We start from the raw sequence: 26,913 nt of genomic DNA on the forward strand, positions 1-26,913 counted from the left end.
CCCGCAGACTGTTATGGTTACACTAACAGTTGCACGAGAAAAGTCCACAGGATGTGCATTTAGTGATGTAACCATTATTTGCGCACTTGCAACAAGCCGTCGATGCACGGTGAAAGACTGCCTGTACGACGCTAGGAAAAAACAGGGTGGTAAAACAGTGTCAAATCCGGGGATTAGAATTCGATTCGTGGTCTGGATGAAAACAATTCCTTAACCTTCCAAGTGTTGCTGACATAACCTGCCCATTTCAATTCAGACGTGTCAGTGACACACTCCAGCGTTTTTCTTTATTCGTCCAAAAATGCTACCCGGCTTTAGGGACGTGCTGTTTCTCGAAACCACACACCCGAGAGTTCATTATTATGTGCGGCGAGTGGCCCTATCTGAGCATTATTTCACAGCTATATACAGCATTTACTACGGAGCGTAGTTTTTGTGCCAAGTCGAGCTGCGGCACTCAGTCTGAACTGTATCCTTACCGGGTGAAGCCTGGGAGTACCCCCATCTTGCCAGCGACCCGCAAGGCTTTATATTTGAATTTATTGGCAAGTAAATAGAATAATCGCGCAAAAAAGGAGAGACGCGGACGAACTGAAGACTTCGTCCGTGTTTCTCCTTTCTTGCGCAATTATTCTATTTAGCTATGGAGTACCAGCATGCCTAGGATGCTAACCTTTTTATTGGCAAGCTATACTTCCTGCTCTACCCCAATGTAGCACTGATAAACACTGGTTTTCCCAATCTTTGTCTGGCCCAGGAGGAGGTAAAAACATTGCACACGTCGTTTTTAGCAATAAAAATCCGCAGCTGCATTTGTTTTGTTCTGCAAGAGCCAAGACAAAGTAGCTACGGCTATTTGACAATATCTGTACATAAAAATTGTGAGATGAAAAAATGCCCACCCCTCGCTGAAGTTTTATTTTTATTTTTGTGAGATACGGCAGATTCGAGAGCATTGCACTTCAACCAGTGAATCATCGCAAAATGTTCAGATAAGGACACAATGCAGACAAGCAATTTCTCTAGGGCAGCTATAGCAAATCTCCACTGAAGTGTAAAACCCAACCAATTGGTTAGTATAACAAGCAGTTTTCTCATGGAGTTGACAAGCAATAACAGCTTGCATGCTGACCATTACAAAAAAGAATGTAACAGGCTTATTTACACTGCTGGCTCTGTGTTTGGACGGCAGGCGCGCAGAAAACAAGGGTCTCTTGAAACTGAAACGTTAGTATCGGCTTTCCCAGAAGTACGCCCCTACAATCACGAGGAAACTACACTCGAAACAGACAAACAAAAAAAACCCGGGTCATGCGGTCATATGATCTCACCACCACTCAAGGACGCGCCGCAAATGCGGCCTTGCCGGTCAACCTTGCACGTTTGGCCTATTCCCCATTTGCAAGCGTGTCCGGCTCTCGTGAACGAACGGCGTTGTTTACGAGACCGTGTAGGCATGCCAAGACGCCTGCCAACCACGCCTACTCGACTAGACGGGTCTCCCGTCTGCGCGCTTCTCGCAAAGCGAAACCAAAAACTGACCATCCCACTTGCTTCGAGCCGCAAGAAAGACATTTTAGCCCTAAATAGCGACGTATGGGGCTTGAATTTCCAGACCGATGTGAGCGGTAGGCCAGCCGTGGAACGATCAGTACGATCGCACAGCCGCGGAACGCACACCGACATCACGGAGCCAAGCGTCAATCTGTGGGTTAGCGCCGCTGATGATTCAGAGCTCGCAAGCAACAGCAGCATCCTTGGTTTCTGACGCTTCGATAGCGGGGCCACAACCATGCAATGCGCTCGAAACAAACAAGCAAAAAAAGCGTCGGCGAACAGCAACGAGCAAAATCGCACTGAAGGTGAGACCGCTGCGTGCAACCGACGAACGTTTCTGATCTCCGCAAGAAGAACGGAGACGCAGCACTTGTTTCACATGCACGCATCGGGGTCTAGCACTCTTCCGAACACGAAACATGCCCCGTGTGCGCGCCGATTCGAGGTGCTTTCGAGCGCTGCAGCCGGCGCAGCGTTTCTGGCCCACGGTTCGCACGCAGCGCTTGCGCGAGCGCACCGGCAACGCCGCTAGCGGTTCCCCGGTGGACTCCGCCGCACATCTCATGTGCACGGTACCCCTCCAAACCGTCCCGCACACGGCGCTGAGCGATCGGACGGCAGTGTGACGGGAATATTTAAAACTGGAGGCGCCGTAATAGGCTTAGTACCGGCTCAAATTAGGCCTAAATCAACATGGCCGCCCATACACAGAGCCTGTCATGCAGTTGGCGAGCGTAGTGGATCCGTGCGTAGCGTGCAGTCCGTGCTACTTACCGAGCAGGAGGAGCTTGAGCTCCCGCCGGGCATCCCGCTTATCCTTTCGTAGTTGTCGCTCGATCTCTTGGTTGATCCTTCTCTGTTCTTTCGCTTCTTCACTAATGCAACACGCCATCATGATCGCGGACTCCTCTTAAACACCCGCCGTCCAGTTTGTCACTCCGTCGACTCCGTGGTGCCACACTCACAGTAGGCGTTCGCCGGACAATCCACAGAGTGCTCCAGCCTTTCGGAGAAATGAGGAAAACAGAAAAAAAAAACAAACCCTAGCTCTGAACACCTCGTCACAAATACCCAATCAACCCTCACCGCCGTACTCCCAAGCTTCCTTTACTCCTCTGGGTGTGGTGATAGCCGAGAAATTTGCGCCAGTCCCCCCGTTGTCCGGGTGGCAACTAGCTCCTTCGCCGCATCCCGATCGCTTCGGCCGACACTAAAAGTGGCCGCATAAATCAATTAGCTGCCGGCGCAGGCTTATGCAAGGAAACGTACCTGCTTAAAGGCTTCCTAATCCAATTTCCACGGAAAGGAAGCACATCATCACGGGGAGTTCACGCAACTGAACGAACAGCCGCTACCAGAAAGCTTCGCAAGGCATCATGGGACAGAGGTCGTGTCTGAGGGTGTCACGTGACTTGACCACGTGATCGCTCATATGCGAGATTTCGACGGCGGTCCTGGGGTCAAGTAATCCAGTTAAAAATCGCAAAACCGATGACTTTTCCTATTACGCGTGTTTAGAAGTGTTCTTCTACTACAGTGAAGGTTTGTTTGGATACTCTTTACATCACTGAAGGCTCCAACGTTGTTATTTTTGTTGGCGTTTGCGGACCACCGTCCCGCCTGATTTGAACCATTTTGAACTGCGAATGTTGTATCCCGCGGCAGTTCTTTTTATTATCTCAGTGAAATAGTTAGACTTGTGTTTACATGGAGGCTGCGGGGAAATATTAAGTTGTATTGTTTTCATGGCTGTTATGCGCGAATGTTAGGAGCGATCCCAAGCTGTTAATGGGAAGCTGTGAGTTCTGTTCTTACGGCGATTTCGGCGCTGGTAGTAGATGCAAACACCACGGACGTCGTGATTTAATGGACGATAGACTACAACAGAGCCAGCGGGCCATCGATCGTTTACAGCTAGCTGGAGCCGAAATAAAATCTAGTTCAAAGCACCGCATACTACAAGTTTCGGTTTTGCGACGTTGACGAGGTCAAACGCGAAGTAGGCTCCAGTGGGAATTTGCGGTGATTTTACCTTTTTTGACGATCCTGTTTTGGCGGTGTTCAGCGTAACAGCCAGGTAATATCATGCCCGTAAAAGGCCATTTACAGCCATAAGATAGTAGTGGAGACATAAACTGCATAGGATGCTGAGTTGGCGGGTTGGCCACGTACATACGTTTTAGAGTTGAAAAAGCTTACCTGCAACGCTACCAAGACACCTCTCCCGGTGCAATTATGCAGTAAAGACTGGTAAAATGGTAAAGGCTGCCAGATTCCTACAAAAAAAAATCCTGGGCTATCTCCACTAACGTGAAACCTGGGGAGGGGCAAAGCATGCAGTGTATAAGTGTATTCTTTACGCCTTTGCGTCTTTGCCCATGACCAACCGCGCGGCGGCGGTCTCTTCCCCACTGCCGAGCTCCGCGACAGAGGGAGGCCAACGCGAAGAAGACGACGAAGACGACAACGACGACGTGGAGCGGGACCCGGAGCCCCTCCTCACGTACGGGGAGGTGCTGGAGTGGTACCGGCTCGGCCGGCGCACCGCTCCGGCGCCCCACCCGGAACTAACACGACAGCAGGCAGTGCTACTACGCCAACTACAAACACAGTCAGTGATCACGCCGGCGCTCGCGCGTCACGTGTGCCCGGACGTGTACGCCAGTGACGTGTGTAGTGTGTGCGGGCAACATCGCGCAACTCTGGCCCACATTCTGTGGGACTGTGCAGTGCACCCCGTGGAAGCTGCCGACCTCTACGGCCGGCTGCCGGACACCATAACGAGTGCCGTATATTCGACGGACCTGGCCGCACAAACTCTAGCCGTCCAGCAGCTCGAGGCTGCTCTCGCCAGGCAGAAGCGGAGCGAGTCGCAGACGGGGGGGAAAGGGACGAACTCCCGAGTACCTTTCGCGCACCGCTCACGACGACGCCGGCGGGGCCTAGTCCCGAAGACGTAGTGAACGTGGGTGGGATGTGGAGGCTCTGCGCATCCCGACCTCCCACTCCCTGCTGGCCATAAATAAAGTCTTTCTCTCTCTCTCTCTCTCGGAGATAAAACCCGTGGGGAGTGGAGGTATACAGCTTTGCTGTGAAAGTCTGGTGTCTTTGAAGCACAAAGCGTTCTAGCTCGAAGCGTTGAAAAACGAGTGTCCCGGTGTGTTCTTTCAGTATGCGTCACGTTTTAGCACGTGGCGTTGGAAAACGAGTGGCCCAGCGTTTTAGTACCGTCACCACACGAGGCAAGATATGATGACACGGACAGCCTGAGCCTCTGAGGGGCTTCGCCCCTAAAACACTTCCCCATTTTTTTTACTTCATTGTGATGCCCTGAATGTACCAAGCGGTATCCCTGAAAATGCAGCCGCATCCTGAAGCAGCTGCTGACAGTGTCCGACAAGCTGCATCCACATTTGCGTCCAGTTCAATTGTAACCTTTCGAAGCCACTAATAAAGCCAGCCTGCTCAGATGTAGACTTACACCTGCATAATATTGTTGCTTGAAACATCACATTTGAACTATAGATATCTCATCTGTGTACTTATATACTGTATATACTGTTGCTTCCATCAAATTTGTAACTGATTCTCACTGCGTAGCTGCTACTCACAACAATTTAGTGCTTCCTCTAGTAGCCACAAGCTTATCGAGAGGTCGCTAGTGTTTCAATCATGCTGCACTGGGAATACATGTAGCCTAAAATAAGCAGACTGGTGTCCTGCCCACCAAATGACCGAGTACATGACAGTTTATCACCTCATTTGTATTATTACTTATTTCCGGCACAGTCCAAGTTAGTTTTGTTGCACAAAGGACTAATCTCAAGAAGAGAAGTTCGATGAACTGGAACTAATTTACGCAAAGTTCAAGGGAAAGCACTACAAGATTCTGTCATCTGTTTCATTCAAAGGGAACCAAAACGTGAACTTTTCTCACGGCCGGTGCACCCAATAACTAAAAACAAGAAAGGTGAACAAGATCCTGCCTGTCTCGTGCACCCAGTCCACGTCTTAACCAGTATCTGAAACATGAAATGTTGCAAGGAGTTTTTAAGATGAGTGTGGACAAGCTAGCAGCCGCATGTGCTTTTTTTCCTTATTTCTTTTCTGTTTCACACATTTGAACTGCATCTACTAAGTTTGGTTGGGTGTACTTGAACTAAATTTGAAGAGTATAAAAGCCTGTGCCATTGCCCCGTCCTCACTTGAATGTAGCGACGCAGTCATGGGTATGTAGTTTGCACCAGTGCACAAACTGTGATGGCCCACGTTCGGGAAGACATCAACTTTGACTTAAGTCTCCTCACTGCAAGTGACCCTCTAATCGTTGGGCCGCCAGCCCAACTCTGTGATGCTTTGAGGGCGACGCTGCGTAGCCTTGGGACAGCAGGGCAATCGTTTGCCTGTTCCACTTTTGAGAATTGTGAATTTGTCATTTGCTGCACCCTTTTTTTAGATTTATGATGCTTTTTCAAGCCTTTCGATGCAATCATCATCATCATATTTTATTTCCTTAAAGCCCCCGCAAGGGGGTATCACATAAGGGGGCACTACAATATACCTTGCACCTTGCGTGGTGTTCCTATAGAGGTCGTTTTCATTTTTTAAACTCTAGACTTTGTAACTCACTCTCGTCACTGCTGCTGCGAGTGGAAGCTATCTGTCGTTGCTGGCGATTACCGGAATAAAATGTTTCTCAGTCGAACACTCATAACGGTGACACACACTGTGTCAAAATGAGCAAGAGAAGGTGCGGCTGGAAGGCAGTTAACCAAGAAGTAAAAAAGGAAGAATTTTCGCTTCGAAACGAGCAAGGTATGCCGAGACTTCATGTAGACTGTGGGTAGTATGCAAATGCTTGCAGGAAAAAGACGTTTGGAATCAGAATGTCAGCTTTGTTAACATTTGCCTTGCTGTGGTTTATGCTCTGAATTCACCACTTGCCACTTAACTTCGAAGCCGCTAAATAGCTCATTCTCTCTCAGGCCGAGTGAAATGCAAACCAAATAACTGTGATGGTGCCTGTAAGACAAGCAGCACTTTATTTGGAAAGGAAGGAGGAGACGCAAAGGGTACGAGGGGAGCCACTTTTTTTTTTCCAGCAAATTTCACACCATTGTTCTGATGTGCTGGCTGCCTGTTCTGCATCAGTCTGCAAGCTGAAACAAATTGCGAGTGAGGAGTGGCCAAAATGTGCCTAGTCAGCGAAGGCGTGCTATGTCGAACGGGTACAAATTAATTGAACCTCGACATTTCTATGTATGGGCCAGAATAGGCAGAAAATGGCCATCATCACGGCTAGCAACTGAACCTTCATGACTTGATCCTACATGGCTTTTTCAAAATTCCACCTTTGAGCCAGACTCGAGCAGCAGTGTGCATGCTTGGTGCACTAAACCGACGCACATTCAGGGCAGACCCACCATGTCTACCAGGGGCCGAATTCTACTGGGTGCCGGAAGGTATCTGGAAGGGCGCAGGAAGATATCCAGCGGGGTTGATTTCTCGCGGGGTCTACGTGATGTGATCGAAGTACAGCTAAAACTTGTTCGCGTGACGGAGGTTGGGTGGTGTTTTCACTCTGTGCCAATCGCGTGAGACCCCGCGGGAAATCAACCCCACCGGGTATCTTCCGGCGCCCAGTAGAATTCGGCCCCAGGTCTCCTAAGCAATGGGGTGGCAGGGGAAGTTTGTACCACTTCCTGGCAAGTGCTGCCCAAATAAAAGGGGGTCCTTTTCTGCCAATTTCGTGACATCTCTGTTTGTTGTATCCAGATGCTGCCCATCACGCCAGCCACGAAAAAGCCTGCACTTTTTAAGGGCGGGCTGTGTTGAACAGGCTAGCCCTGTGGCTGGGCCAGCATCGTAGAAACAGACAGCAGGGTGGCAGTGATTCGCAGGCGTTTATTATTTACATGGGGCAGGAGTAGACGATGATGCCCTTGTCCTCGGAGACGGTGGCCAGGCGGTCGCCCATGGCGTTGTACTTGGCGCACCACACCTGGTCCGAGTGGTCGTTGAACGTGTGCACGCACTCCTTGGCCGGCAGGTCCCACACCTTCACGGTCCTGTCCGCCGAGCTGCAATTGAGCTCCGCACATTAATCTGCGAGCCGCCTCGGGTTATAAGACTCACACCTATAGTTGCATGCAGCACTGTGGATGCTGAGCGGCTCTCAACAAAGCTCCCGAACAAGTGCGTCTAACTCGCTGCGACATTCTACGGTGGCCAGCTCAGAAAATAAAGCGACAATATGCACTGAAATCTTGGAAGGACAGTTCTGCCACCCCACTGGGCGGGTTGAACCCAAACACCGATTATCACTTTTGTTGAGACTTGCTCGTTGGGAGGCTTTGTTGATTTGAGAGCAGCGTAGCGTACACCACAGTGAACGCAGCATGTGAAACGAACTATTTGGTTGCGTGCACAGGTCTCCCTCTTGTCCACCTCCATGAAAACAAGGAAAGCCGTTGCAGTCTGGCTGAGCTGCAGAATGCTATGCTCCCAGATCGGGGACCTGCTGTAATTGTGTAACACGTTTGTTTTACAAGTTTTAAGGCAGATGTTTGTGGCACGAAAATGGAGACACATAATAAATAAAACAAGCCCACATTGTACAAATTCGAAATTTTGTTTGCAAATAAAGGTAGGTGTCCACACGAAATTTCCTTTTTTAAACACTATACCGTGCAGTTCCGAAAGAACGCCCACCCAAATTTCAGACATCAAGTGAAAAATAGGGGATGGGCGATCTTTTGGGTCAAGGGCGAAAAAATGAAAACAAGTGGCCGCACCGCCAACTAAAACTGCAGAGATATCACGAAAAAAATACCAGATGGGTAAACTTTCAACTCAAGTGTGGAAAGGACAAATAAGTGACCGCATCAACGCATGAATAGATTATTTGCGTTTATTTTGTTCACTCATTGGTGCAAAAGCCATCGATTTTAGGGGGTGGGCAATCTTTGAGGTCTTTTAGTAAACTGAATACCTATTTCACCCCTAAAGGGGGGTGGCCATGTTTCAGGGGTGGGCGTTCACTCGGAACTTTATGGTCATGTTCTTGCTCACGTCAAGCTTGTGGACCCCAAATACATTAGAAACTTGCACTGAGCATGGCACTTCGTTTCCTTATTAAGTATTCAGTTCAAGCATTCAAGAATCAAGGATTGCAATAATCTCTGAAAAAACATTCGAATATCACCTGGTGACAGGGAGGCGACGCAACAGAGAAAAAGAGGGCGATATTGGCTTGGGGACAAATACACATACAATGTATTAGAGCTTTCATAAGAAGAAACAAGGGGACCTCATGAAGTGTAAAAGATGCTAAGTGGAGGATGTATTACAGTAGAATAAACACAACTATGTGGCACATGAGGTGAGGGAATTCCTGGTCATGTTGCTAACGAAGCCAATGTTTGAGGAAAGCAAAACGTAAGCGCTTTGACAGGCATTCAACCTGCTGCTGGTGGTGATGATGACTGTCCTATCTCATTGACAGTACCTGGACACGAAGTGCTGATTGTCGAACCGGAAGGAGACATGAAGTACCCACGAGCCATGACCGGACAGCGTCGTCACAAGATCGGCGTGTTGCCTGTAAAAAGAACGGACAAGGCACAACCAATGGATCCACAGCCCTCGCACACAATCCAGGCACAATTTTAATTCGTAAATTACGGCTAGTTTGCTTCTGAGATCACCCCTGAAGACCAGAATAACGCAAGACTGTAAGCCACATTTCGTTTAGGACTAGTTGGAAAAAAAAAAAAAAAAGCCTTCGATGCTGAATTACATTTGTTGAACTGTTATTTCTGTCTTCATTTAAACCTTCACATAAACCTTTATATTCTCATTTAGAGATGCAGTTACCGCACCAAACCAACAGGCTTCACCATTCCACCAGTCGGTACCACACACTTCGTTTTGTCGCCAGTGGAGACAGCCACCATTCCCAGAGGTGTAAGTGGCCGTTCTGGGAGTCGGCCCCAAGGGCAGAAATTGTTTTACTCGGTTTTTTAAGAAGGCATGAAGACAAAATACAAGCTTGCTTTATTCGAAAGACTTCGTGTTTTATAGTGCCCCCAGTGCTTGTCCGGATACAAACGATGTTTTCTTCACTGAGGATTTTCCCGCTAAAGCGTGTCTTCGTGGTTTGCAATGACATCACTGGAACCGACCGCTCTGCAGGCTAGGGTCCCTTGATTCACGCGTCCACCGTACAGCGTGGAGACACGTATACGCTAGCGCTGCCATTTTGGGTTGCTCGCTCACCGCCGAAGCAAGTCATTGTATCAAAACCGCGCTAAAATTATCGTCGCAACGTGGTTTACTGGAAAAGTTTGAATCATCTTATCTGTTTTGCGTTGTTGGGTCTCGCGGGAAACGAAAAGAACAACGCGTTGAGCACGTTGACCCAATTGCAGCGGCACGGGACCATTCAAAGGGTGTCTCCACCCTGCACGGTGGCGCTGGCATCGAGGTACTCACACGTCTGTTTACATTACTGAACCTAGATGGCGCCACCATACCATGGCAAACCGTTTGTTTTTGACCGTATTTAAACCTGCCTTGTTTTTGTTCTGGGAGAAAATAATAGTTTCATGAAACATAGTCCTCCCTCGACAAATACGGTGAAGTAAGACATCGTCGCTTGCGTCAATCGGCCAGTGTCGTCTGAAACAACTCCAAAGCCCCGCAGTCCTGTGCAGCTAAACCAAGCATAGTGCACGCAGTACCAACAGCAGTATACGCATCGGTACTTCTATGTTTAGTGCGTGTGCTTTCATAACTTCCACTGTTTGTCCCACCATTCTTAGGGCTTTCAAAAGAATGTGCCGTAAATGTAAGCGCAAATAGTTCGTTCGGCAAGCTTATAAGCTCAGCCTAATTTGCGTCTGCTTTTGCCGGCCTCTGAAAATCACACAGCAGGCTGGTATGACATCATAGGTTCTGTTGCGGAAAATGAGTGAGTGGGTCGCATGGCTATTCCCTTTTTTCCTAATTATACAGCTTATTTGAGCGGAGTTTACGTTAAAAGTGGTGTCAGTATGATTCTAACGAGGCCCTCTTGTGAATGAACCAAACTTGTGCTTTGTTTTCATGGCTCCTTTAAAGAACCAGGTGAGTGCAGGCACCAACCTAGGTGTTAAAACTAAACAGCCTATAGAACGGGAAAGCTTAGAGAAAAATTATAGAGTGACGGAGCGAAAAGTTCTGACAGAGTCAATTTTTTTAACAGGGGGTCGCACTTACACATCGTACACCTTGATGTGCCAGTCATCTGAGGCCGTGACAAGCATCTGGGAGTCCGGCGAGAACGTCAGGGATCTGATGGGCATGGCGTGGCCTGGAACCAGTGGAGAGACAGCCATGTGCAGGTCGTTGAGCACAGGCAGTTCCTGCCTATCGGATTCAATTCTCCACAGCTTTGCAGGTTTTCATGGTCGTGGGAAACGCTTGCCTTAAAGGTGTTGTGCCACCAAATTTTAAGTCTGTAAAAAGCCTGCTGTAGGATTTCTCTGTATGCAAGGACCATCAACACGAAGTTCTGGGTACAGCAAGTGCTTAATATATATTTTAATTTGCTTCTCAAAAGTACCTAAAAGCTCTTCTGGAGGTCAGGACCCATCGCTAGCGCCGCTAACCATGACATCAGTGAATTGCCAGCATAACAAAGTTTGTGACGTCATACCACGTTAGCGACTCGAGCGACGTCAACGTGAACTCCAGTTAGCACAGTTTGTTTGGCCGCTTGGTCGTATCAGACACACTAGGCCAACACGACGACGGCGACGACGAAGCGACGGCGACGAGTCGCCAAACCATTGACCAACTGCCGAATTGCCAGACCGCGTTGTCACACTACGCCGACGGCGACACAAACACGTCGGCCGATGGAAAGTCGCCGTAGTGTGACTGACTCGCCGACCGAAGACGCCAGCAAAGCCGGTCGCCTGACTGGTCGCCCGACGCGTCGTCGGGAATCGAATGAGAAGCGAAAACTGTGCCCCGACAACATTCGTGCCGCAATGAACGCGGCTCTATTTTGTTAGTTTCTGGAGTGTAATAAACTCAGTAAGGTCCATGAAGCCCATACAACTCAACACTAGCGCTAATGCGATCCGTATTTTGGCATTCGACGCTTCAACCGTGCTCTTCGGCGACGCCGCTACCCCGGAATGCATGTGCGATCGGATCGCCTGTAGAAGATATAAGGTCAGTTTCGTGCAGAAGAGTTACGTAGGGTAATTTGGGTAATAAGAGATCAGTATCGGCAAAGGTTTTTATCGTAAAACGTAAAACCAAAGTACGGCAAGCACTATCCCTACAGTGCAAAATCGCAGTCGCAGCCGGGCACGCTTACTTTTGCGAGCGCTTTCGCGAAGGAGCAGAGTTGATGGCGATAAGCTAATGTGGGGGCTTCGCGGAATCTTGCTGCGCAATCGCTATTTAAGAAATTTGAGTTTACAAGCCAGGAATTCTGTAAACTAGCTAGTAAACACAGACGTACGACTCGAAGGACGGGTCTCCATCTAGTACACCGGCTATTTCGCTGCATAGAGTTTCTCACTAACTCACTTGAGAAACTCTATGTTTTGCTGTGTGAAACTATTTGTGCGGTGGCGCAGTGGTCTCGCATGTCGCGCCCGCTCGGTCAACGTTGCATGTTCAGTTCGCGGCAGAGGCAGCTTTCTTTCTTTCTTTCTTTTTTTTTTTTTGAGCAGTTTTTTTTAAGGGGCATGGTTTGCATATCCAATTGCATTTCCATGGTTTGCATACCCATGGTTTTCATTTGTCTGCATCCGAGGATGCAGACAAAGAGTCCGCGTCGGAGCTGTCGCGGCTTGACATGATGAGTCGGCGTGTTTACTTCCGTGGTGAAGCACGTGTGTGTGGGAGCAGACGCCGCAGTAAAGTCGCAGCGTACCGCAGCGCCGCATGGTAGACACACGTGGCAGAGTGTCCTCGCAACACTGTGAAGTCACTGCTTGAATCGGCGCCCAGAAACCGAAACCGAATCCTGTTCACATGAATCGTGCGATAATAAATTTTTTACTCAGAATATGTGCATGTGAGAGCATGTATCATGCTTTCTAACAAAATATAAAACGTTTGCAACAAAGAATGCACAAACAACAAATTTGGTGGCACAACACCTTTAAATGAACTAGTACCTCACGAGGGGCTTTGCACAAAGAAACAAAACACTGTTAAGACTGCAAGATGTCAACTGATGTGTGGTTACGGCTGATATAAACCTGACACTGCAGTTCATGGCAGGAAGGGCTTCTCCTTTAAAAAAGTCTGCCTCAGGGAATCGCAACCATACCTTGGGCTGAGATGAAACAACAAGACTTCGCAACCCAACCGTTCCTGTTTTAACACTTCAGCCTTGAGGGCAGCAGTTGACCCTAGGTCTAATGAGGGGACCGTCACTCACTGGTGAGAGGTGAAGTGAGACGCGACCGTTGGCAGCAGGGCACCCACCTTCTAACGTGTGCACCAGCTTGCCCGTGGATATGTCAAACACGTTGATGATGCCGTCAATTGCACCGCTGGCAATGTACTTCCCGTCCGGGCTCTGAAACGGGACAACAGACGAGTCGTGGCAACAAAGTGGAGGAAAGCCGAACTCACCAGTGCCACGGTACAAAAAGAAAAGGAGAATTTTGATTTTGGCGCATACGTGCTTATGAGTACAGTAGCGCTGATACAGACAAGGACAAAGCGGGGGGATAGACACGAAGCACCGTGTATGCCCCCCTCACTTTGTCCTTGCCTGTGTCAGCGCTGCTGGATTTTGCTTGCTGCGTAGTTTTTATTTCGTTGGCAATTTGCTGGAAGAAGCTTTGAGAGTCACTTGTTATTACAAGGGGAGTTTGAAAGGGGTGTGGGGTGGGGCATTTGGGAAATGGAGGGGCTGACTTTGTAATGGGCGAGCAAGGTGCCCTCCACTCCACCAATATTCAAGATGCTGGAGACCACTGTAGCACTTCTGCAGCACATACGATATAAAACAAGCAGAATTACCATTTCAAGTTCCGGTGTAAGCACCTAATAAAGCTTAATGCCTCTGCTTCAGCACGAGTCAAGTGTGGCAAATAACAGGCCCAAAGAAATTTGTTAAGAGCAAAAATTGAATAGGCACAGCCTTTCTACTCATGGTGTTGTCCTGTTCCCACTTCTTAACGAAGTGTTTGCTTTGGGAAAAGACCAGTTTTAAGTAATGGAGGGCCTTCCGCCTCCTACAGATTTTGGTTTCAGCAATTACTCCTTTCAATGCGTTGTCTGTTGTTCATGTTTGATCCTCCAGTCTTTATCACTCCTCTTACTGCAGCAAGCGCTGACTAACTTCCTGATCACTGCAACCGTATATGTGAAAGGCTTCTAATTGTTAGGACTAATCTGACCACAAGCCAGTAGGCTCCAAGGCTTCACTCAGCGTAGCTTCATACCTGTACTGATGTGTAAAGAAAAACAAAGTTACCACACTACCAAGCAGCTTCTATTAAAAAAAAAAAATGAAAGAAAAAGACAGAACCACTTACTATAATTTTTCAAAACAATAGTCTTGTAATAAGTGATTAGCCCACTGCAAGCTGTAATAAATTCTCTAGAGTAATGCACAACACTCCTTGGAGAGACATCTTATCAGTGGGCTCCTCGTAGATAATGTTCTATAGAAGGCAACAGCCGTGCTCCAAAAAGCTACTACACTTATTTGCAGAAACAATAACCAGGGTGGAGTTTCCTAGAAATGGCACCCAATTTAGTCATTGAAGTTGGCGGGGCAGTGAGGGACGAAACAGAGACTTGCAAACTAACTAAGACATTCTTTGACAAAATAAAAATTGCCCATAGACGATTTTATAGGGACAAAAAAAGGAAAAGAAATCTGCACACAATAGGCATGCTGACACAACTGGAGTGCTCAGTGTACGGCTATTTATTCAAGGTAAACATGGAAACCAAACTGCACAGTGCACGAAAATGCATCCAGCAGCTTCACTGTGCTAAATCAACATCAACGCCTTTCAGTTCTATTCCACTGTGACCTTTAGTCATTCTGCTGTGTGTTCAGCTCCAACAGCACTTGCTATGCATACTTTATTAAAGGTTTAGCCATTTGCTCTCACTTCAGCCCACAATTCTGGTGGCGTTAAAAAATCACGTAAGCGAGCCGGCCATTTCTTACAATCTGCACTGCTCACGTAGTTCTTCCTTTTCTAATTACAAATCTGCTCAATTAGATATTTTTCTTTTGTAGCTCACAAATGAACACAGGATGCAGGACCCAATTTTCAGCACCCAATTTTGACACGCTTATCAACCACCTACTGTTGGTGGTGTACCTCAAATTTCGAAGCAAATGTAATGGGCAAATCAATCTTTTCATGCAGCATGCGCCTTTCAAGACGTCGGTTTCACGTACACAGCTCATTTGATCAAGGGGTACACTCACGAATGCAATGCTTAGGGTGAACTTCCCCGTCGTGTCGAGTGAGGACTCCAGCTTGCACGACTCCACGCCATACAGGTTGATCTTCCCGGAGTGGGAGCCGGACGCCAGGAAGCGGGAGTCGGGAGAGAATGTCACGGACCATGCGTCGACTGAAAAGACAAAAAACCGACAAGAAGAATTTAAGATCTGTTGGTGGATCTTCAAGAATGCGTAAGCATCTCGTTCCTCTTCCTCGCAATCTTAAGAGTCAGCCCAATGCGCATGCTTTGCTCTGGCTTCGGAAGTTCGTAACGCTGCGTTTCTCACATGTCCCTCGTACACAGTGCTAATTTGCTTATCGCCCTAGACGTCTCAGTGGTCACATTTGCTTTGAATTAGACCCTCGGCTACACCGACTGCCCTGGTGCCGTGCCACACTTTTGTTGAATTCCAATGGCAGATCCGGAGCGGTCCCCGTGCTCCACCGCGGAGCGCGCCGACTCCGCAAAGAGCAGGTACTCCGAAGCTGCCTTTGGAACGCAGCCACTCCAGCCGGAGCAAACTTCCGAACCGTGGCGGGAACAGGAAATCCCCAGCATGCTTAGCGCCGCGCCTTCCCGAAATCGTCTGGTGCCTGCGGGCAAGTTCATCTCGCGCTGCGCGGCTGGAGGAGGCGGAGGAGGCGAGCACTGACCGGAAGCGCAGACGTTGGCGACGTCACGCGGCAAAAGTAAGCGCCCTAGTGAGTTCCGGCCGACTCCGCCGATTTCGGCGGAGCAACTTTTCTTGCTCCACGGAGCGATCTCGGCTGCGACGGCGCTCCCGATCTGCCATTGGAACGCGTCTGCTCCAGGCAGAGCAGAAAAGTTGCTCCGAAAGTGCTCCGGATCTGCCACTGGAATTCAACATTTGACTGATGCCTTCTTGGCAAGGTCGCCCTCTCCATGCTAGAAGGCAGCTCTTTCCACGTGCCCTCTCCACTCTATTGTTCTCTGCTTTCTGTCGCTCACTCTGTCAAGAGCGATGAAGGTCAGAATGAAATTTTATTCCAAAATGCTTTATATATTGCTCAAGCAATGAAAATCGGCTTCCTTGGACTATGCTGCTAGGTGCGCCGTAAATGAGGAAGCGTTGGAAAATACACGCACGAACATGCGCAAAACGTCACTTTCTAAATGCCCCATAGCGTGATGACGCTGCTTTGACGATATTTGCGAGTTCTGCGTCTGCGGAGCCCTGCGTGCAATGCGAAATGTGCAGACAAAATGAAAGGCATTATTGAGGTATAAACCAGAACACGCACACGGCAGTACTTCATACCAAGTATTGCAAATTATCCTACTGCTCAGTTGCAAAAATTACGCAAAACACAAATCATGAGATGCGGGCATAACTGACAACTATGCCCGTACCATGCAACTGTCTGGCGTATGCAAGGCATAATGCTTGATTTCGCATTGCCTAGTCCACATGATCATGTTCACATTTTATCTGTCCATGGCTGCTCATGGGAAAGCACATTGTGCTAGTGTGGCCAGCCGCCCCCACTTCTTTCGACTTAGCCACATAATGCTGAAATGTAGCAATTTAGGTTGTATCCACTGGCGCGGCGCGCATGCAGGCAACCATGTGTGTGCTTTCACTGGCAAAGTCGGGCTCTGCGAGATGGCGGTACTTGTCCGTGCTAAGCACACGACGCGTGTTTGATGTTTCAAACTGTCCCCCACCTAACTCAAAGTAATGCCTCGTCTCCAATGTGAGTGCCGTTTCTAGTGTTGCCAAGCAAAGAAATTGACAGCTAAACTTTTCAGTGAATACCATCTATAACAACACACAATAACTACAAAGAAATAAACCTGGTATTGTTTGCTGGCATTGGTATCTAAACAGACATTGCAAACAAGGCTTTGCACAAACCGCAGAAAAGAGAGCAGTTAGGGGCACCATGCAATCACTTCTCTCTTTGCTAAAAGAATGTAAATTTCGCAGGTGCAGTTTTACGATCAGCGCATTGCTTATATCCAAAGCAACTAAAAAAAATTAAAGGCGTTCCACTCAATGTGAAAGCTGTCGGAAGTGTGGAGCAGTGATCCGCAGTAATGGGCTGTAGCACCGTTATCCGCTCACTGCTACTACACAATGCAATTCAAATTTCCCGCCTTCGCAGTGCTCGCACGCCCCTGCCTGAAACTGCACCAGCAAGAGTTCTGCTCTTTTTGTGCTCGCTTTTCCTCCTGCACGTGCCGGCGTTGCACTGCCACTTTTTTTCGCTTAGTAAAAACCAACCCAACGAACGTTCCTAACTAAATGAACGCGGGCGGTGCCGGTTAACTCTGTATATTTTGCTGCAAATGTACCAGCAGTTTTATTTGCGCGAAACAACGGGGAGACGTATGACAAGCGCCAGCGGTTCATGAGTTTCGATTGCTTATGACTACATAAACCACTTGGCTTTCGAAGCCTCTGGTTTACGCCGCTACGACGGACGCCGTGTGGCTCTACTTGGGTCCAGCGAGCGAGCTACAATGACAAGGTGAGCCTCTAAAGTGCTCTGCAATTAAAAAAATGTAACGCACATCACTCAGCAACAGGTGATCTCCTACTCGAAATGAGAGTAGACTCGTTACCTGGGCCCGCGTCAATGTTTTTCTTTTCTTCACCAGTTTCCAGGTCCCAGAGCTTGATGTTGCTATCCAGGGAACTTGATGCAGCCACTGCAGCAAAGCATTCCGTTTGCTGTGTAATCACAGAGCTCATCACGAAATCATCGTAGAGTTAACAAAGACAGATTAAAAGAGTGCTGACTAGTGCCACGCTATAGATTATGTTTTCCACCTGTAAGTAGCACGATCCTATGCATAGCCACCTGCACACACACCTGTTTGATGAGGCAACAAGGTGGTTGGCTTTAAATATTTTCTTTTTTCTCTACATTGTACGGTTAGAATGCGCAGACATGCCTTAAAACAAGTTTTATACCCTTAAGTGTCCCTTTACAATCTCAGGTACGTGGCACACTACAGTAAAACCTCATTACAAGAGACACTCTAGGGACCCGGAAAACATGTCTCTTGCAACCAAGGCCTCTTGTATGCAATGTTGCTAACATGGTGAACATTGGAAGACCAACTGAACTCTTTTCATTCAAATGCCTCTAATAACCAAGTGCCTCTTGTAACAAGGCTTTACTGCATATGCAAGCGAAAATTCTGCCCTGTGATCTATGCTGTAGCAGTTTTTATTCACTATGACCACCGTGCCTCAATGGAAGCTTTTGCAATGCTTTTAGGTCTGCACCAAAATGCAAATGTAAAACCTGATGAAAAAATGTGTGGGCGCACGTGTGTCCGTTAGCACAGAGTGCCGTTTGTAGTTCACTGCACACGTAGCTTTCAAACTTGCCTTTTCCATCGTGGGAAACATCAACAGAAACAACACCCAGGGCATGGCCTTCAAACACGCGCTCCAATTCCAGAAGTTTTTCCTCGTCCCTGAAATAGCAACAAAGAGGCAGCCTTGTGATATTGCAACTTTGAATTGCAACACATTAGAGAAGAAAATTTTAATTCACGCTAAATTTTTCTGATGACTCTTAATAGCTCTCACAGACGGGATTCGGAGCACCACAAACCCCTTTGAGAGAACCGTACTACAATTTGCAAAGTTCCGGTCAAACTCTTGCACTAGTTTCTTGTGAGCAATTTACCGGGATGAAATCCGGTTTCACAACATTGTCTTCTCAGGTTCTGCTGGAAGCCTACGCAAAACAGATATGCTGAGGCACTCTTAAGCCATTGATGCCTTTATGCTACAAAAACTTTACCATCCCTTGTTAAAGAAAGCAGAGAGAAGGGCGGAAGATTTCCGACATCGAAACTGTGTCAAAACCTTCGCTAAAAGCGAGTCCAACCTTCTCTGAAAGTGGGTCCCATTGATCGTCAAGCCTTCAAAAACCCAAATCGCAAAGGATAAACGACCCCATGCGAAGATTTTTAAACGCATCTACAAACGACCTAAATGTATACTCACATGTGGTTTATATGATAAAGGTATACTCTACATAATCGATGCATGTGTTGTGTTGCCTACTGTCTAGAACCATTCCTTGCTCGCAACTTTGAAGTAACCTTTTTGATACAATGGAGGCCTGATTTCACGCATGTGCCGGGTGTCCAGAGATCTTATCACATCTTTTCGGTCAACCAATCGGTCTACGGGGAAATGCATTAGTTCTCTGACAGGATGCCATCAGTCCCACAGAGAAAGCTTTCACTTTAAAGACTTTAAAGACAAAACTGTCACTCCTACCACTGAGTGAAATAAGAGTCAGGGAGCAAAAGAGCGTCGTACCATCGCCAGCACTTGACGGTGTCGTCGACGGAACCCGTCAGGAGGCGGTTACACCCATCCACTGGAGACTTATACCAGGTGCACGTCCAGATGGCATCGTCATGCGCTGGTGGGTTAGAGAGAACATCACCAAGTATTTAATGCAGCACCCTGTGTTTAAACTTCCCCACTTCCAGGTTTGAAATGCTCACCATTATGTGCTTCAGACTATAGTCTTAATAATGCCGTATGATTTAAGCATACACCCCACTGTTCTATCTCTAGAGCAAAAGACATCCCTCATAACTAATTCGATATGCTCGCAAAATGTTGACCACGAAGGGTGAGCGAGTGGGATAATGATTCACCAATCGACCTACGTCTTCACAATTATGATCTCCATGTGTTTCAGTTTTTTCGTGCTGCGCCACTCCATTCACCAAACTTCCCCTGCCTCTTTTTCTAAGGGAGTTAGGCTAGGTTTTGTACTTTCAATTTTCCCTTTCAGAATTAGCCACACCTCATTATTAAGCCATATAACTGTCAGGTAAGAAAAATACTACGTACAGAACGGGAGTACGTAATATTTTATGTATTATACATAGGTATTGCATAGTCAAGTTACAGGCATGGGGGTTGGACTCTCTTTTAATAGTGTGCTGCAGCTTAAGCGGGTACATGTACAAAGTTTTATTCTACACCAAACTTAATCTTCCCACATTTTCAGTCGAGTCTCTGCGCCTTTTTTCATTACTCACTATCGTTTTCTTCTAGGCAACCACCACATTCCCTTACCCAAGCGTATGCACCTACTATTTCCCACTCAAGCCCTCATAGCCAGACATACGCTATGGCTGAACACACCACTTGCTTGCGTTCCATTTTATCCACCATCAGCTTAATCAAGTTTGCTTGTAAACAGGTTATTTGAAGATCTGCTCTGCAAGCTACAATTTGAGCCAACGGCCAGTTTTCAGGGAAGGGCTGTCTTTTGTCAGGTGTCAGACACTTACAGTCAGTCAGTCTTTTCGTGTAAACAGAAGAACTGGAAACAATGCTGTGGCAGCAACAGCAACAACAAGTATATACCACAGGCGTAAATATAGCTCGCAGACAAGTCCAAATTTAAGTAGCAGCCTCAAGGCTACACACCTGCGATATGTCTTCACCGCTAAGCAGGTAGAGTCTTTCTAAAATTTTCTAGGCCACGTCAAAGGTTTCTGGGCCAAAAGAATTAAAAGCAAAAGCGTAATGTTGAACTGCGGCCGAAATATTTTATGGCAGTAAGAAATAAAGGTGTTTTCTCCAGCCTTCTGGCATAGAACATTTCAGCTTCGCTCGATTTTCAGTAAACCTATGCCTTTTTGTATTGGCCTAGACAATTTTGACAAAGACTGCACATGGTGTGTTCCACAAGGCAGTGCTTGCCAACAGTGCTTCCAATTTTCGAGGGTAAGTTGGCTTTCGTGTTAGTCAGTGCGGGCACGTTCAGGTGCCTACAGGTTCAAAAAGTAGCACACTCACCGAGCTCTTGCTTGCACAGTGGCCCAAAATGAGACGTCTGAAACAAAAGCGCAACCAAACAATGGCAAAACTGTCTACAGTCAAAAATTGCCAAAGAAGTCAGAAAGACAAAACACGACTTTGTTTAATTCGAAAGACCTGCCTTTGGTACCTCACTTAGCTCCGTCCCAGACACAACAGACACTTTTCTAACAACAACAAAAACAAAATGCTAGAAATATTGAAAACCTTTCAAATTTTGCACTACAGTGAGGTAATACGGCAGTGAAGCGATAAGGCAATTTTGCCCCCCCCTTATGTAATACAGTCAAAACTAGTATCTGGACAGTAATTCAGTTCTTTATAACGGATATTCGCTGTAACAGTACAGTTAAAAATCTGTTCAAACTAATCGGTAATCTGGTTCCCACAAAAATCCTTGATACAAAAACACATTATTTTAATCTTTGAACGTACTATATAAAAAAGGTAACCCTTATGTTTCTCCTTGTGGCATTTCAAGCTCAGTGAACCAGAACATGAAACGGGAAATTACAACAGAACAAAGTTCATTTGACAAAACAGGCTTGCGTTCCTATTTTTCCGCGGAAGTATGTGATCTTTGTCTGGTGGCTATTCACAGCACTGAGCAGGATGAAGTTTTCCACAGTGCCCACGAACAAAGGGGCCTTTTCTACTTCTGCAATTTCGGACGCCGGGAGTTTTTCCAAGAAGCTTCTCAGCCTACTGTTCAAATATTTATTCGTTATATCTGATACTGTGCCCGGCTCTCACAGTTCCAGTTTCGTTATAAAAGAGTAAATGTCGTTGCAATGAAGCCTGACATAATGAGGTGAGGTTCAACTGCACCTTTAAGGGAAAAATAAATGATGACGATGAAGAGGAGGAGTGATGTTCAATGAGGGCTAGCATGGTTATCAGCGTGCTATCTGCATGTTAGCATTCAAGCAATACGATAAAACGAAACTGGAGGCCCGAACAATCGCCCAGTCGTGTTACTTAGTAGTGGCACCCGCCGCGGTGGCTCAGTGGCTAAGGTTGCCGAGCACTAGGATGCAGGTCCGATTCCCGGCCACGGCGGCCATTTTCCTGATGGGGGTGAAAAGCAAAAACGCCCGTGTGTGCGAGATTTCGGGGCACGTTAAAGATACCCAGGTGGTCAAAATTAATCCGGAGCCCTCCACTACGGCGCGCCTCATCGCTTGCGTTGCGTCAGCATGTTAAACCCTACAATCAATCAATACTTAGTGGTGGCTTAGGTAGGCAGCCGCCAATCGCAAAAGCTAGATTCTGTGATGTCACCGAAAAATCGCCGGTCGCCACTGCTTCATATGTTTTCCCTAATACCTTGGCTGTCTGTTTGAAGTTTGCAATAAAATTGATATCATTCTTATCGGGACAAAACAGTCTTTTTAAAAAAGGCAGCAAACTTGCGTCTCGTCTTTTTCGCCCCTCTAAAAAAAGCCCAACAGCTACAGCTTTCAAAGCAATGTGCAGAACCACAACCAAAGATTTCTCGGTGCACTGAAGTCTGCTTACATGCTTTGGATATGAAAGCAGAGTGGCTTCCCCTGGTGGATCGTAGGCACAATTAAGTGTCCCCCCAAATTTTTTATTTCACTTCGTTTAGCACTGCTTAATAGCAATCACCTTCACATCACGCCACTATCTGTCCAGAATCAGCTTCCTTTATGAATAACCTCCTATCTTTACCAATTATTCTACTATATACACACTGGCAGTATGAAGCAATGATGGCTGTTGAATCTACTTGCGCAAATCTTCCGAGTGAATTAGTGCGTAATTTTGATAGTTTACTATGCCAGACAGCTGGTGTACCTTGCGAGCCTGCATTTCACGCAAGCAACACTATTACCCAGCGCATAATGAGAGGAGCTTTCAGATAAAGAGGAACAGATTTATTGAACACACTGCATACCCGTGCTACGTAACAAACATCACAGAAAGGTAGCTAGGTACCGGTGAATAAATATAACTTGGAATGCATACTATATATATGTATATATATATATATACGTAAAAATAAAAACAGGCTAGCCAGCAAGGTCGACGGCCCAACAGGAGGAACGGACAAACAAATCAAGCATCGTCGTCGAACCTGGCATCACAATTGTCCTGAGCAAGCAGACAGTCGATCAGGATGTCCATCAGCTCGTAAACTAGGCATCGGTTAAGGTCCCGTATCTGTGTGGCCTTGGCGAGCGTCCTCGCAACCTCGCACACCGTGTCCACGCCAAACACCAGCTGCGCCCACACGGGAACCGCCTTCGCCAAGCCCCGCGCGACTTGTGCTTCCGTGAACGTCTCCACCACAGACTCTGCGCCCCACAGTCGTTCATGCAGCCTGTGCAAGTACAGCGCGCAGTTGGTCTCTCCAAAGACCGCGTCGAGCTGCTCCTTGAGGACTCTCTCGAGCGGCCGACCCAGCAGCAGCTGGACGAACAGCACCAGCTGGGCAGACTTGCAGAAGTGACCGTCCTCGAGAGAGTCCACCACAAAGTCGACCGCCGACGCGCACAGTGGGATGTCCGAGTGCAGAGACTCCGCCAGCCGCTCGACGGGCGTCTTGGGGGCGTTGCCCCTCCACAGAGGCACGACGTCGTTCTCCATCGGCGGGAAGTGGACTTCGGGGGTGCTTGGTGCGCCCTGTGAACTCTTTTGGGACAAGTTGCTTGGCGACCGGTCCAGAGGCAGAAGCTGTGGCGGCGGCGGCAAGGAGCCGGGGCTGTGCGGCGGCGAAAACTCGGGCGACGACGCCTGGTCGAACTTGTCAATGAAGTTAAAGATGCACTGCCCCAGCTCGTCGGACCGGCTGTCTTTGGCGAACGAGTAGTCCATATCACCAGGGAGGTACTCCGACATGAGAATCTGGCTGCCTTCGAGGGGAGACAGGGGGCTGAGGGAGCTGTGGTCATCTCCAGGCAGTGCGCTCTTGAGCAGGCCGAGCTTGGTCCTGACCCCTTGAGCAACGCGGTCCAGACGGGTCGATGAAGCCTGCCGCCGCATCTCGGGTACCAGTTGTTGCTCCGGCAGCTTCTCGGCATCATCATCATCGTAGTCGAGAAACTTGTGGAATTCCCGGCTGTTGACGATGGCTTCCCGGCTGCAGAGTGCCTTGAGATACTTGTTCAGAAACTTCCGCCGCTTTGTGACATTTCTCTTGTCAGACAGCACTGTTGCCAAGCCACGGCTGGGCCCTTCAATGCCCACAAGGTGCTTTCGCAGCTTCCGATTGCTTTCTAAGCTGCCCTGCAACTCCAAAAATTCCCTAAACCTTCTCCACACTTCCCGGTCTTCCACCGTGGGTGCGGCCCGATCCTCGTTATGCTTGCAAACCGCATACTTGATGCAGTAAACTGTGTGCACCCCTTTTCCTGGCACGGACCTCGACTCGGTGCGCTCTATGTTAATGTCCATAAACACCAAAGACCCGAGGAAGACTTCTGCTTCGACGGCCTCCTCGACAGCCCCCTCGCCAAACCTGCCAGCAAAAACTCTGACCGAACTCTCCTGCGTGCCGACATATACATCTGGAAGACCGATGCACTGGCCGCTAGAGCTGACACTGTACACGCTGGGAACTCGAGAAAGCGACGCGAGGCTGGCCACGTCGTCCTGCGTGGCGGGCGGGTCCCCGCCTCCAAATTTCTCAGCAGTGGTGGCACCATTTGATTCATCCTTGCAGGGGCATTCGCCAGTGCCCAATGCTTTCTCGGCACTCTGTTCCTCCGCGGATTTCTTCATGCCAAGTACTTCGGCGTCCTCTTCCATCGAAAGGAGGTAGAGGACAGCCCAGCCGATCCACTCGGGCTCGCACAACCGGTCGATCGTCGGAACGAGCACGTTGTTGGTCAGTATGTCTATGACAAGCGCCTTCGTTGCAGGGCTCGCGAGCAGGTGAGGCGGCTCCAGGAGCTGGACCAACACCGTCGTGACGCCTCTGAGGTAGCTGCGCTCCGAGGCGTCGCTCTCGAAGGCGACGTGCTGCAAGAGGAACCGTTTTTTGATCGCCTCGCGCCGCAGCAGGTCGCACGACTCGTCGCAGCTGTCGAGTTTCGTGCGCTCCACCACGAGCAGACACTCCCTGTATTTTCGGTAGTGGGCGTGCACCACGGGCACCATGTGCTCGAGCACCTCGCACGCGTCCAGGGAGGCCAGCCTCTCGCGCAGCACGCGCAACAAGTCTTCGATAATGTACTCGAGCGCCCGGGGGAAATCCTGGTTGTTGCTCACGGCGCTGTACCACGACTCGATGTAGCGGCTCATTATGTTGTCGACGAACGCCTTAAGCTCAGCACTAACGTAGTCCGAGGGCAAGTGGCCGTCCGCCTCGCCGGCTTGGGGTAACAAACCGAGACAGGTGCTGACGCCTCCGACGTCCGGTCCCGAAGGCTCCGAGCGCCTGCCAGGGAGGCGGCTCACGAGCTGCGCCGCAGTCTCCGGCAGGATAAACGAGTCTTGCGGTAGGCGGCATTTCGCTGCGCTCGCCTTGGAGAACTTCTCAATGATGCTTTCCAGCTTCCGCTGCAGCAACCGTTTTATGCCGTAGTACGCTAGCACGCTACATACTAAACTGCCCAGAAGGGGGTTCCACTTATGACACAGCATCAGCCCAAGCACTAGCACAACTAAGCTGATTAGTGTAGAAAGCATCACAGCCGAGCCGGTAGGAGTTCCCGATCATACTTTCGAAACAGGTAAGGCAACGAACTAGAGCAGGGGTCGAACTGAATTGATACTGCCGAGTGAATGCGGAGCTGCGAAGTACGCCATCTTGCATATTCTGATAATCCGCGACGCTCATTGGTTGCAACAAACGTGCGGAAATCAAACCGGCGCTATCGGCTTACCATTTTCTGCGCTGCACCTCACCGGAGTGCTGCGATGACGAATACGATAGCGAGCTGCCTTGCTGGAGCGGTAGTCCGTTATCAGGATTGCAATTAATGCTGATGGGACAGCACACGAACTAGGTAAATAGCCTCTTAAAAATCACAACACATGCTCGCCGAATTTTGTGAATGTTAATTCGGCCTTCGCTTAGCGAGCATTTCCGGAGTAGTAGCGTAACTTTGATAAGCTGTACGGCATGGACAAAAATGAAACGGCTGAATAGTTATTTGCTATCAATTTCAGAATAAAATAGAATAAGTGCATTTTTATTTCGTATTATTTTACATTGTGCGTTAGGCCGTTGGGTACGACACGCTAAAAGAAGTTCCGCGTCAAAATTAGCATAGCAGTTTTTTGTTGTTCTCTACGACGATTAGTTTTTATTGTTGCGTGAGCAACAGGCGGGGCATGTCGGCAAAAATTTGGCGCGTCGACACGGCGCCAGAGCAGCAGGAGAACGAGAGAACTCGTGGGTGTAGGGCCGCTGCCTTCACACCATTCACACCCTTGCCGTCGTTGCTAGGGGGACGTCAAGTCGAAGCGTGGCTCGCCGTTTTCCCCTGTTCATGTGCCCGCCGTCTCGGCGGGTCCCGTGACCAGAGGTCGGCGGACTCACTCATGAGTCAATAACTTACTCAGACTCATTTGGACTCAAACTCATGCGTGAGTTTGAGTGAGAGAGAGAGAGATAAACTTTATTTTGAAACCTGTGTCCAAAGGACTGCTCGGCTTCTTGGTTAGGCAACAGGGATCTATAGTCCTGGCGTGTTTTTAACGTGGTTCACAAGCGGGTGTAGCGCGAGGCTAGTGCGGCATGGTGAGTTTGAGCCCAACTGAGTTTGAGTACACCTGAGACCGAGTGAGTTCTGAGTCCATTCTGAGTTCATTTTGAGTTTTGAGTCTATTTTGAGTTCCGAGTACATTTCGAGTCTGAGTACGTGAGTTCCGAGTTCATTTTGAGTTTTGAGTTCATTTTGAGTTCCGAGTACATTTTGAGTTTTGAGTTCATTTTGAGGTAAGTCCATTTTGAGTTTGGAGCCCGAGTGAGTTCAGAGTTTTGTGCTCACTGTGAGTTCGAGTTTGAGTGAGCGCAGATGTGCTGCTCAGCAATGAGTCTGAGTTTGAGTGAGTGTTGACTCCCC

At 48.4% G+C, this 26,913-nt stretch overlaps 3 protein-coding genes across 5 annotated transcripts in view; all 3 read right to left on the reverse strand.

Moving 5' to 3' along the window:
* Galphaq (G protein alpha q subunit) overlaps window positions 1-2,964 on the reverse strand; it is a 36,213-nt gene extending 33,249 nt beyond the window's left edge. The window contains exons 1-3 of one of the 3 annotated variants that reach the window (XM_077707176.1): window positions 2,827-2,964; window positions 2,652-2,767; window positions 2,332-2,560 (exon numbers count right to left, since the gene is read on the reverse strand). In XM_077707176.1, coding sequence (XP_077563302.1) covers window positions 2,332-2,452 — 121 coding nt within the window. In that variant the 5' untranslated portion in view covers window positions 2,453-2,560; window positions 2,652-2,767; window positions 2,827-2,964. The other 2 variants (XM_077707175.1, XM_077707177.1) reach the window with 2 other exon arrangements.
* A 4,477-nt stretch (window positions 2,965-7,441) lies between these two features.
* On the reverse strand, window positions 7,442-25,950 carry LOC144179015 (uncharacterized). Its single transcript, XM_077707179.1, has 10 exons — window positions 25,729-25,950; window positions 20,858-20,894; window positions 19,355-19,460; window positions 18,407-18,495; window positions 17,632-17,718; window positions 15,026-15,174; window positions 13,051-13,144; window positions 10,816-10,909; window positions 9,065-9,157; window positions 7,442-7,637 (listed from the first exon to the last, which is right to left on the reverse strand). The coding sequence occupies exons 1-10, from the start codon at window positions 25,729-25,731 to the stop codon at window positions 7,469-7,471; spliced, it is 921 nt and encodes a 306-aa protein (XP_077563305.1). The 5' UTR covers window positions 25,732-25,950; the 3' UTR covers window positions 7,442-7,468.
* On the reverse strand, window positions 22,762-25,703 carry LOC144179014 (uncharacterized). The gene has a single exon (XM_077707178.1). It carries the CDS (start codon window positions 25,529-25,531, stop codon window positions 22,958-22,960), a length of 2,574 nt encoding a protein of 857 aa, XP_077563304.1. The 5' UTR covers window positions 25,532-25,703; the 3' UTR covers window positions 22,762-22,957.
* Window positions 25,951-26,913: the final 963 nt, after the last annotated feature.

Source organism: Haemaphysalis longicornis, unplaced genomic scaffold (genome assembly GCF_048455015.1).
Source record: "Haemaphysalis longicornis isolate Haplotype H1 unplaced genomic scaffold, Haemaphysalis longicornis Haplotype H1 scaffold_4, whole genome shotgun sequence".
NCBI classification, from domain to species: domain Eukaryota; kingdom Metazoa; phylum Arthropoda; class Arachnida; order Ixodida; family Ixodidae; genus Haemaphysalis; species Haemaphysalis longicornis.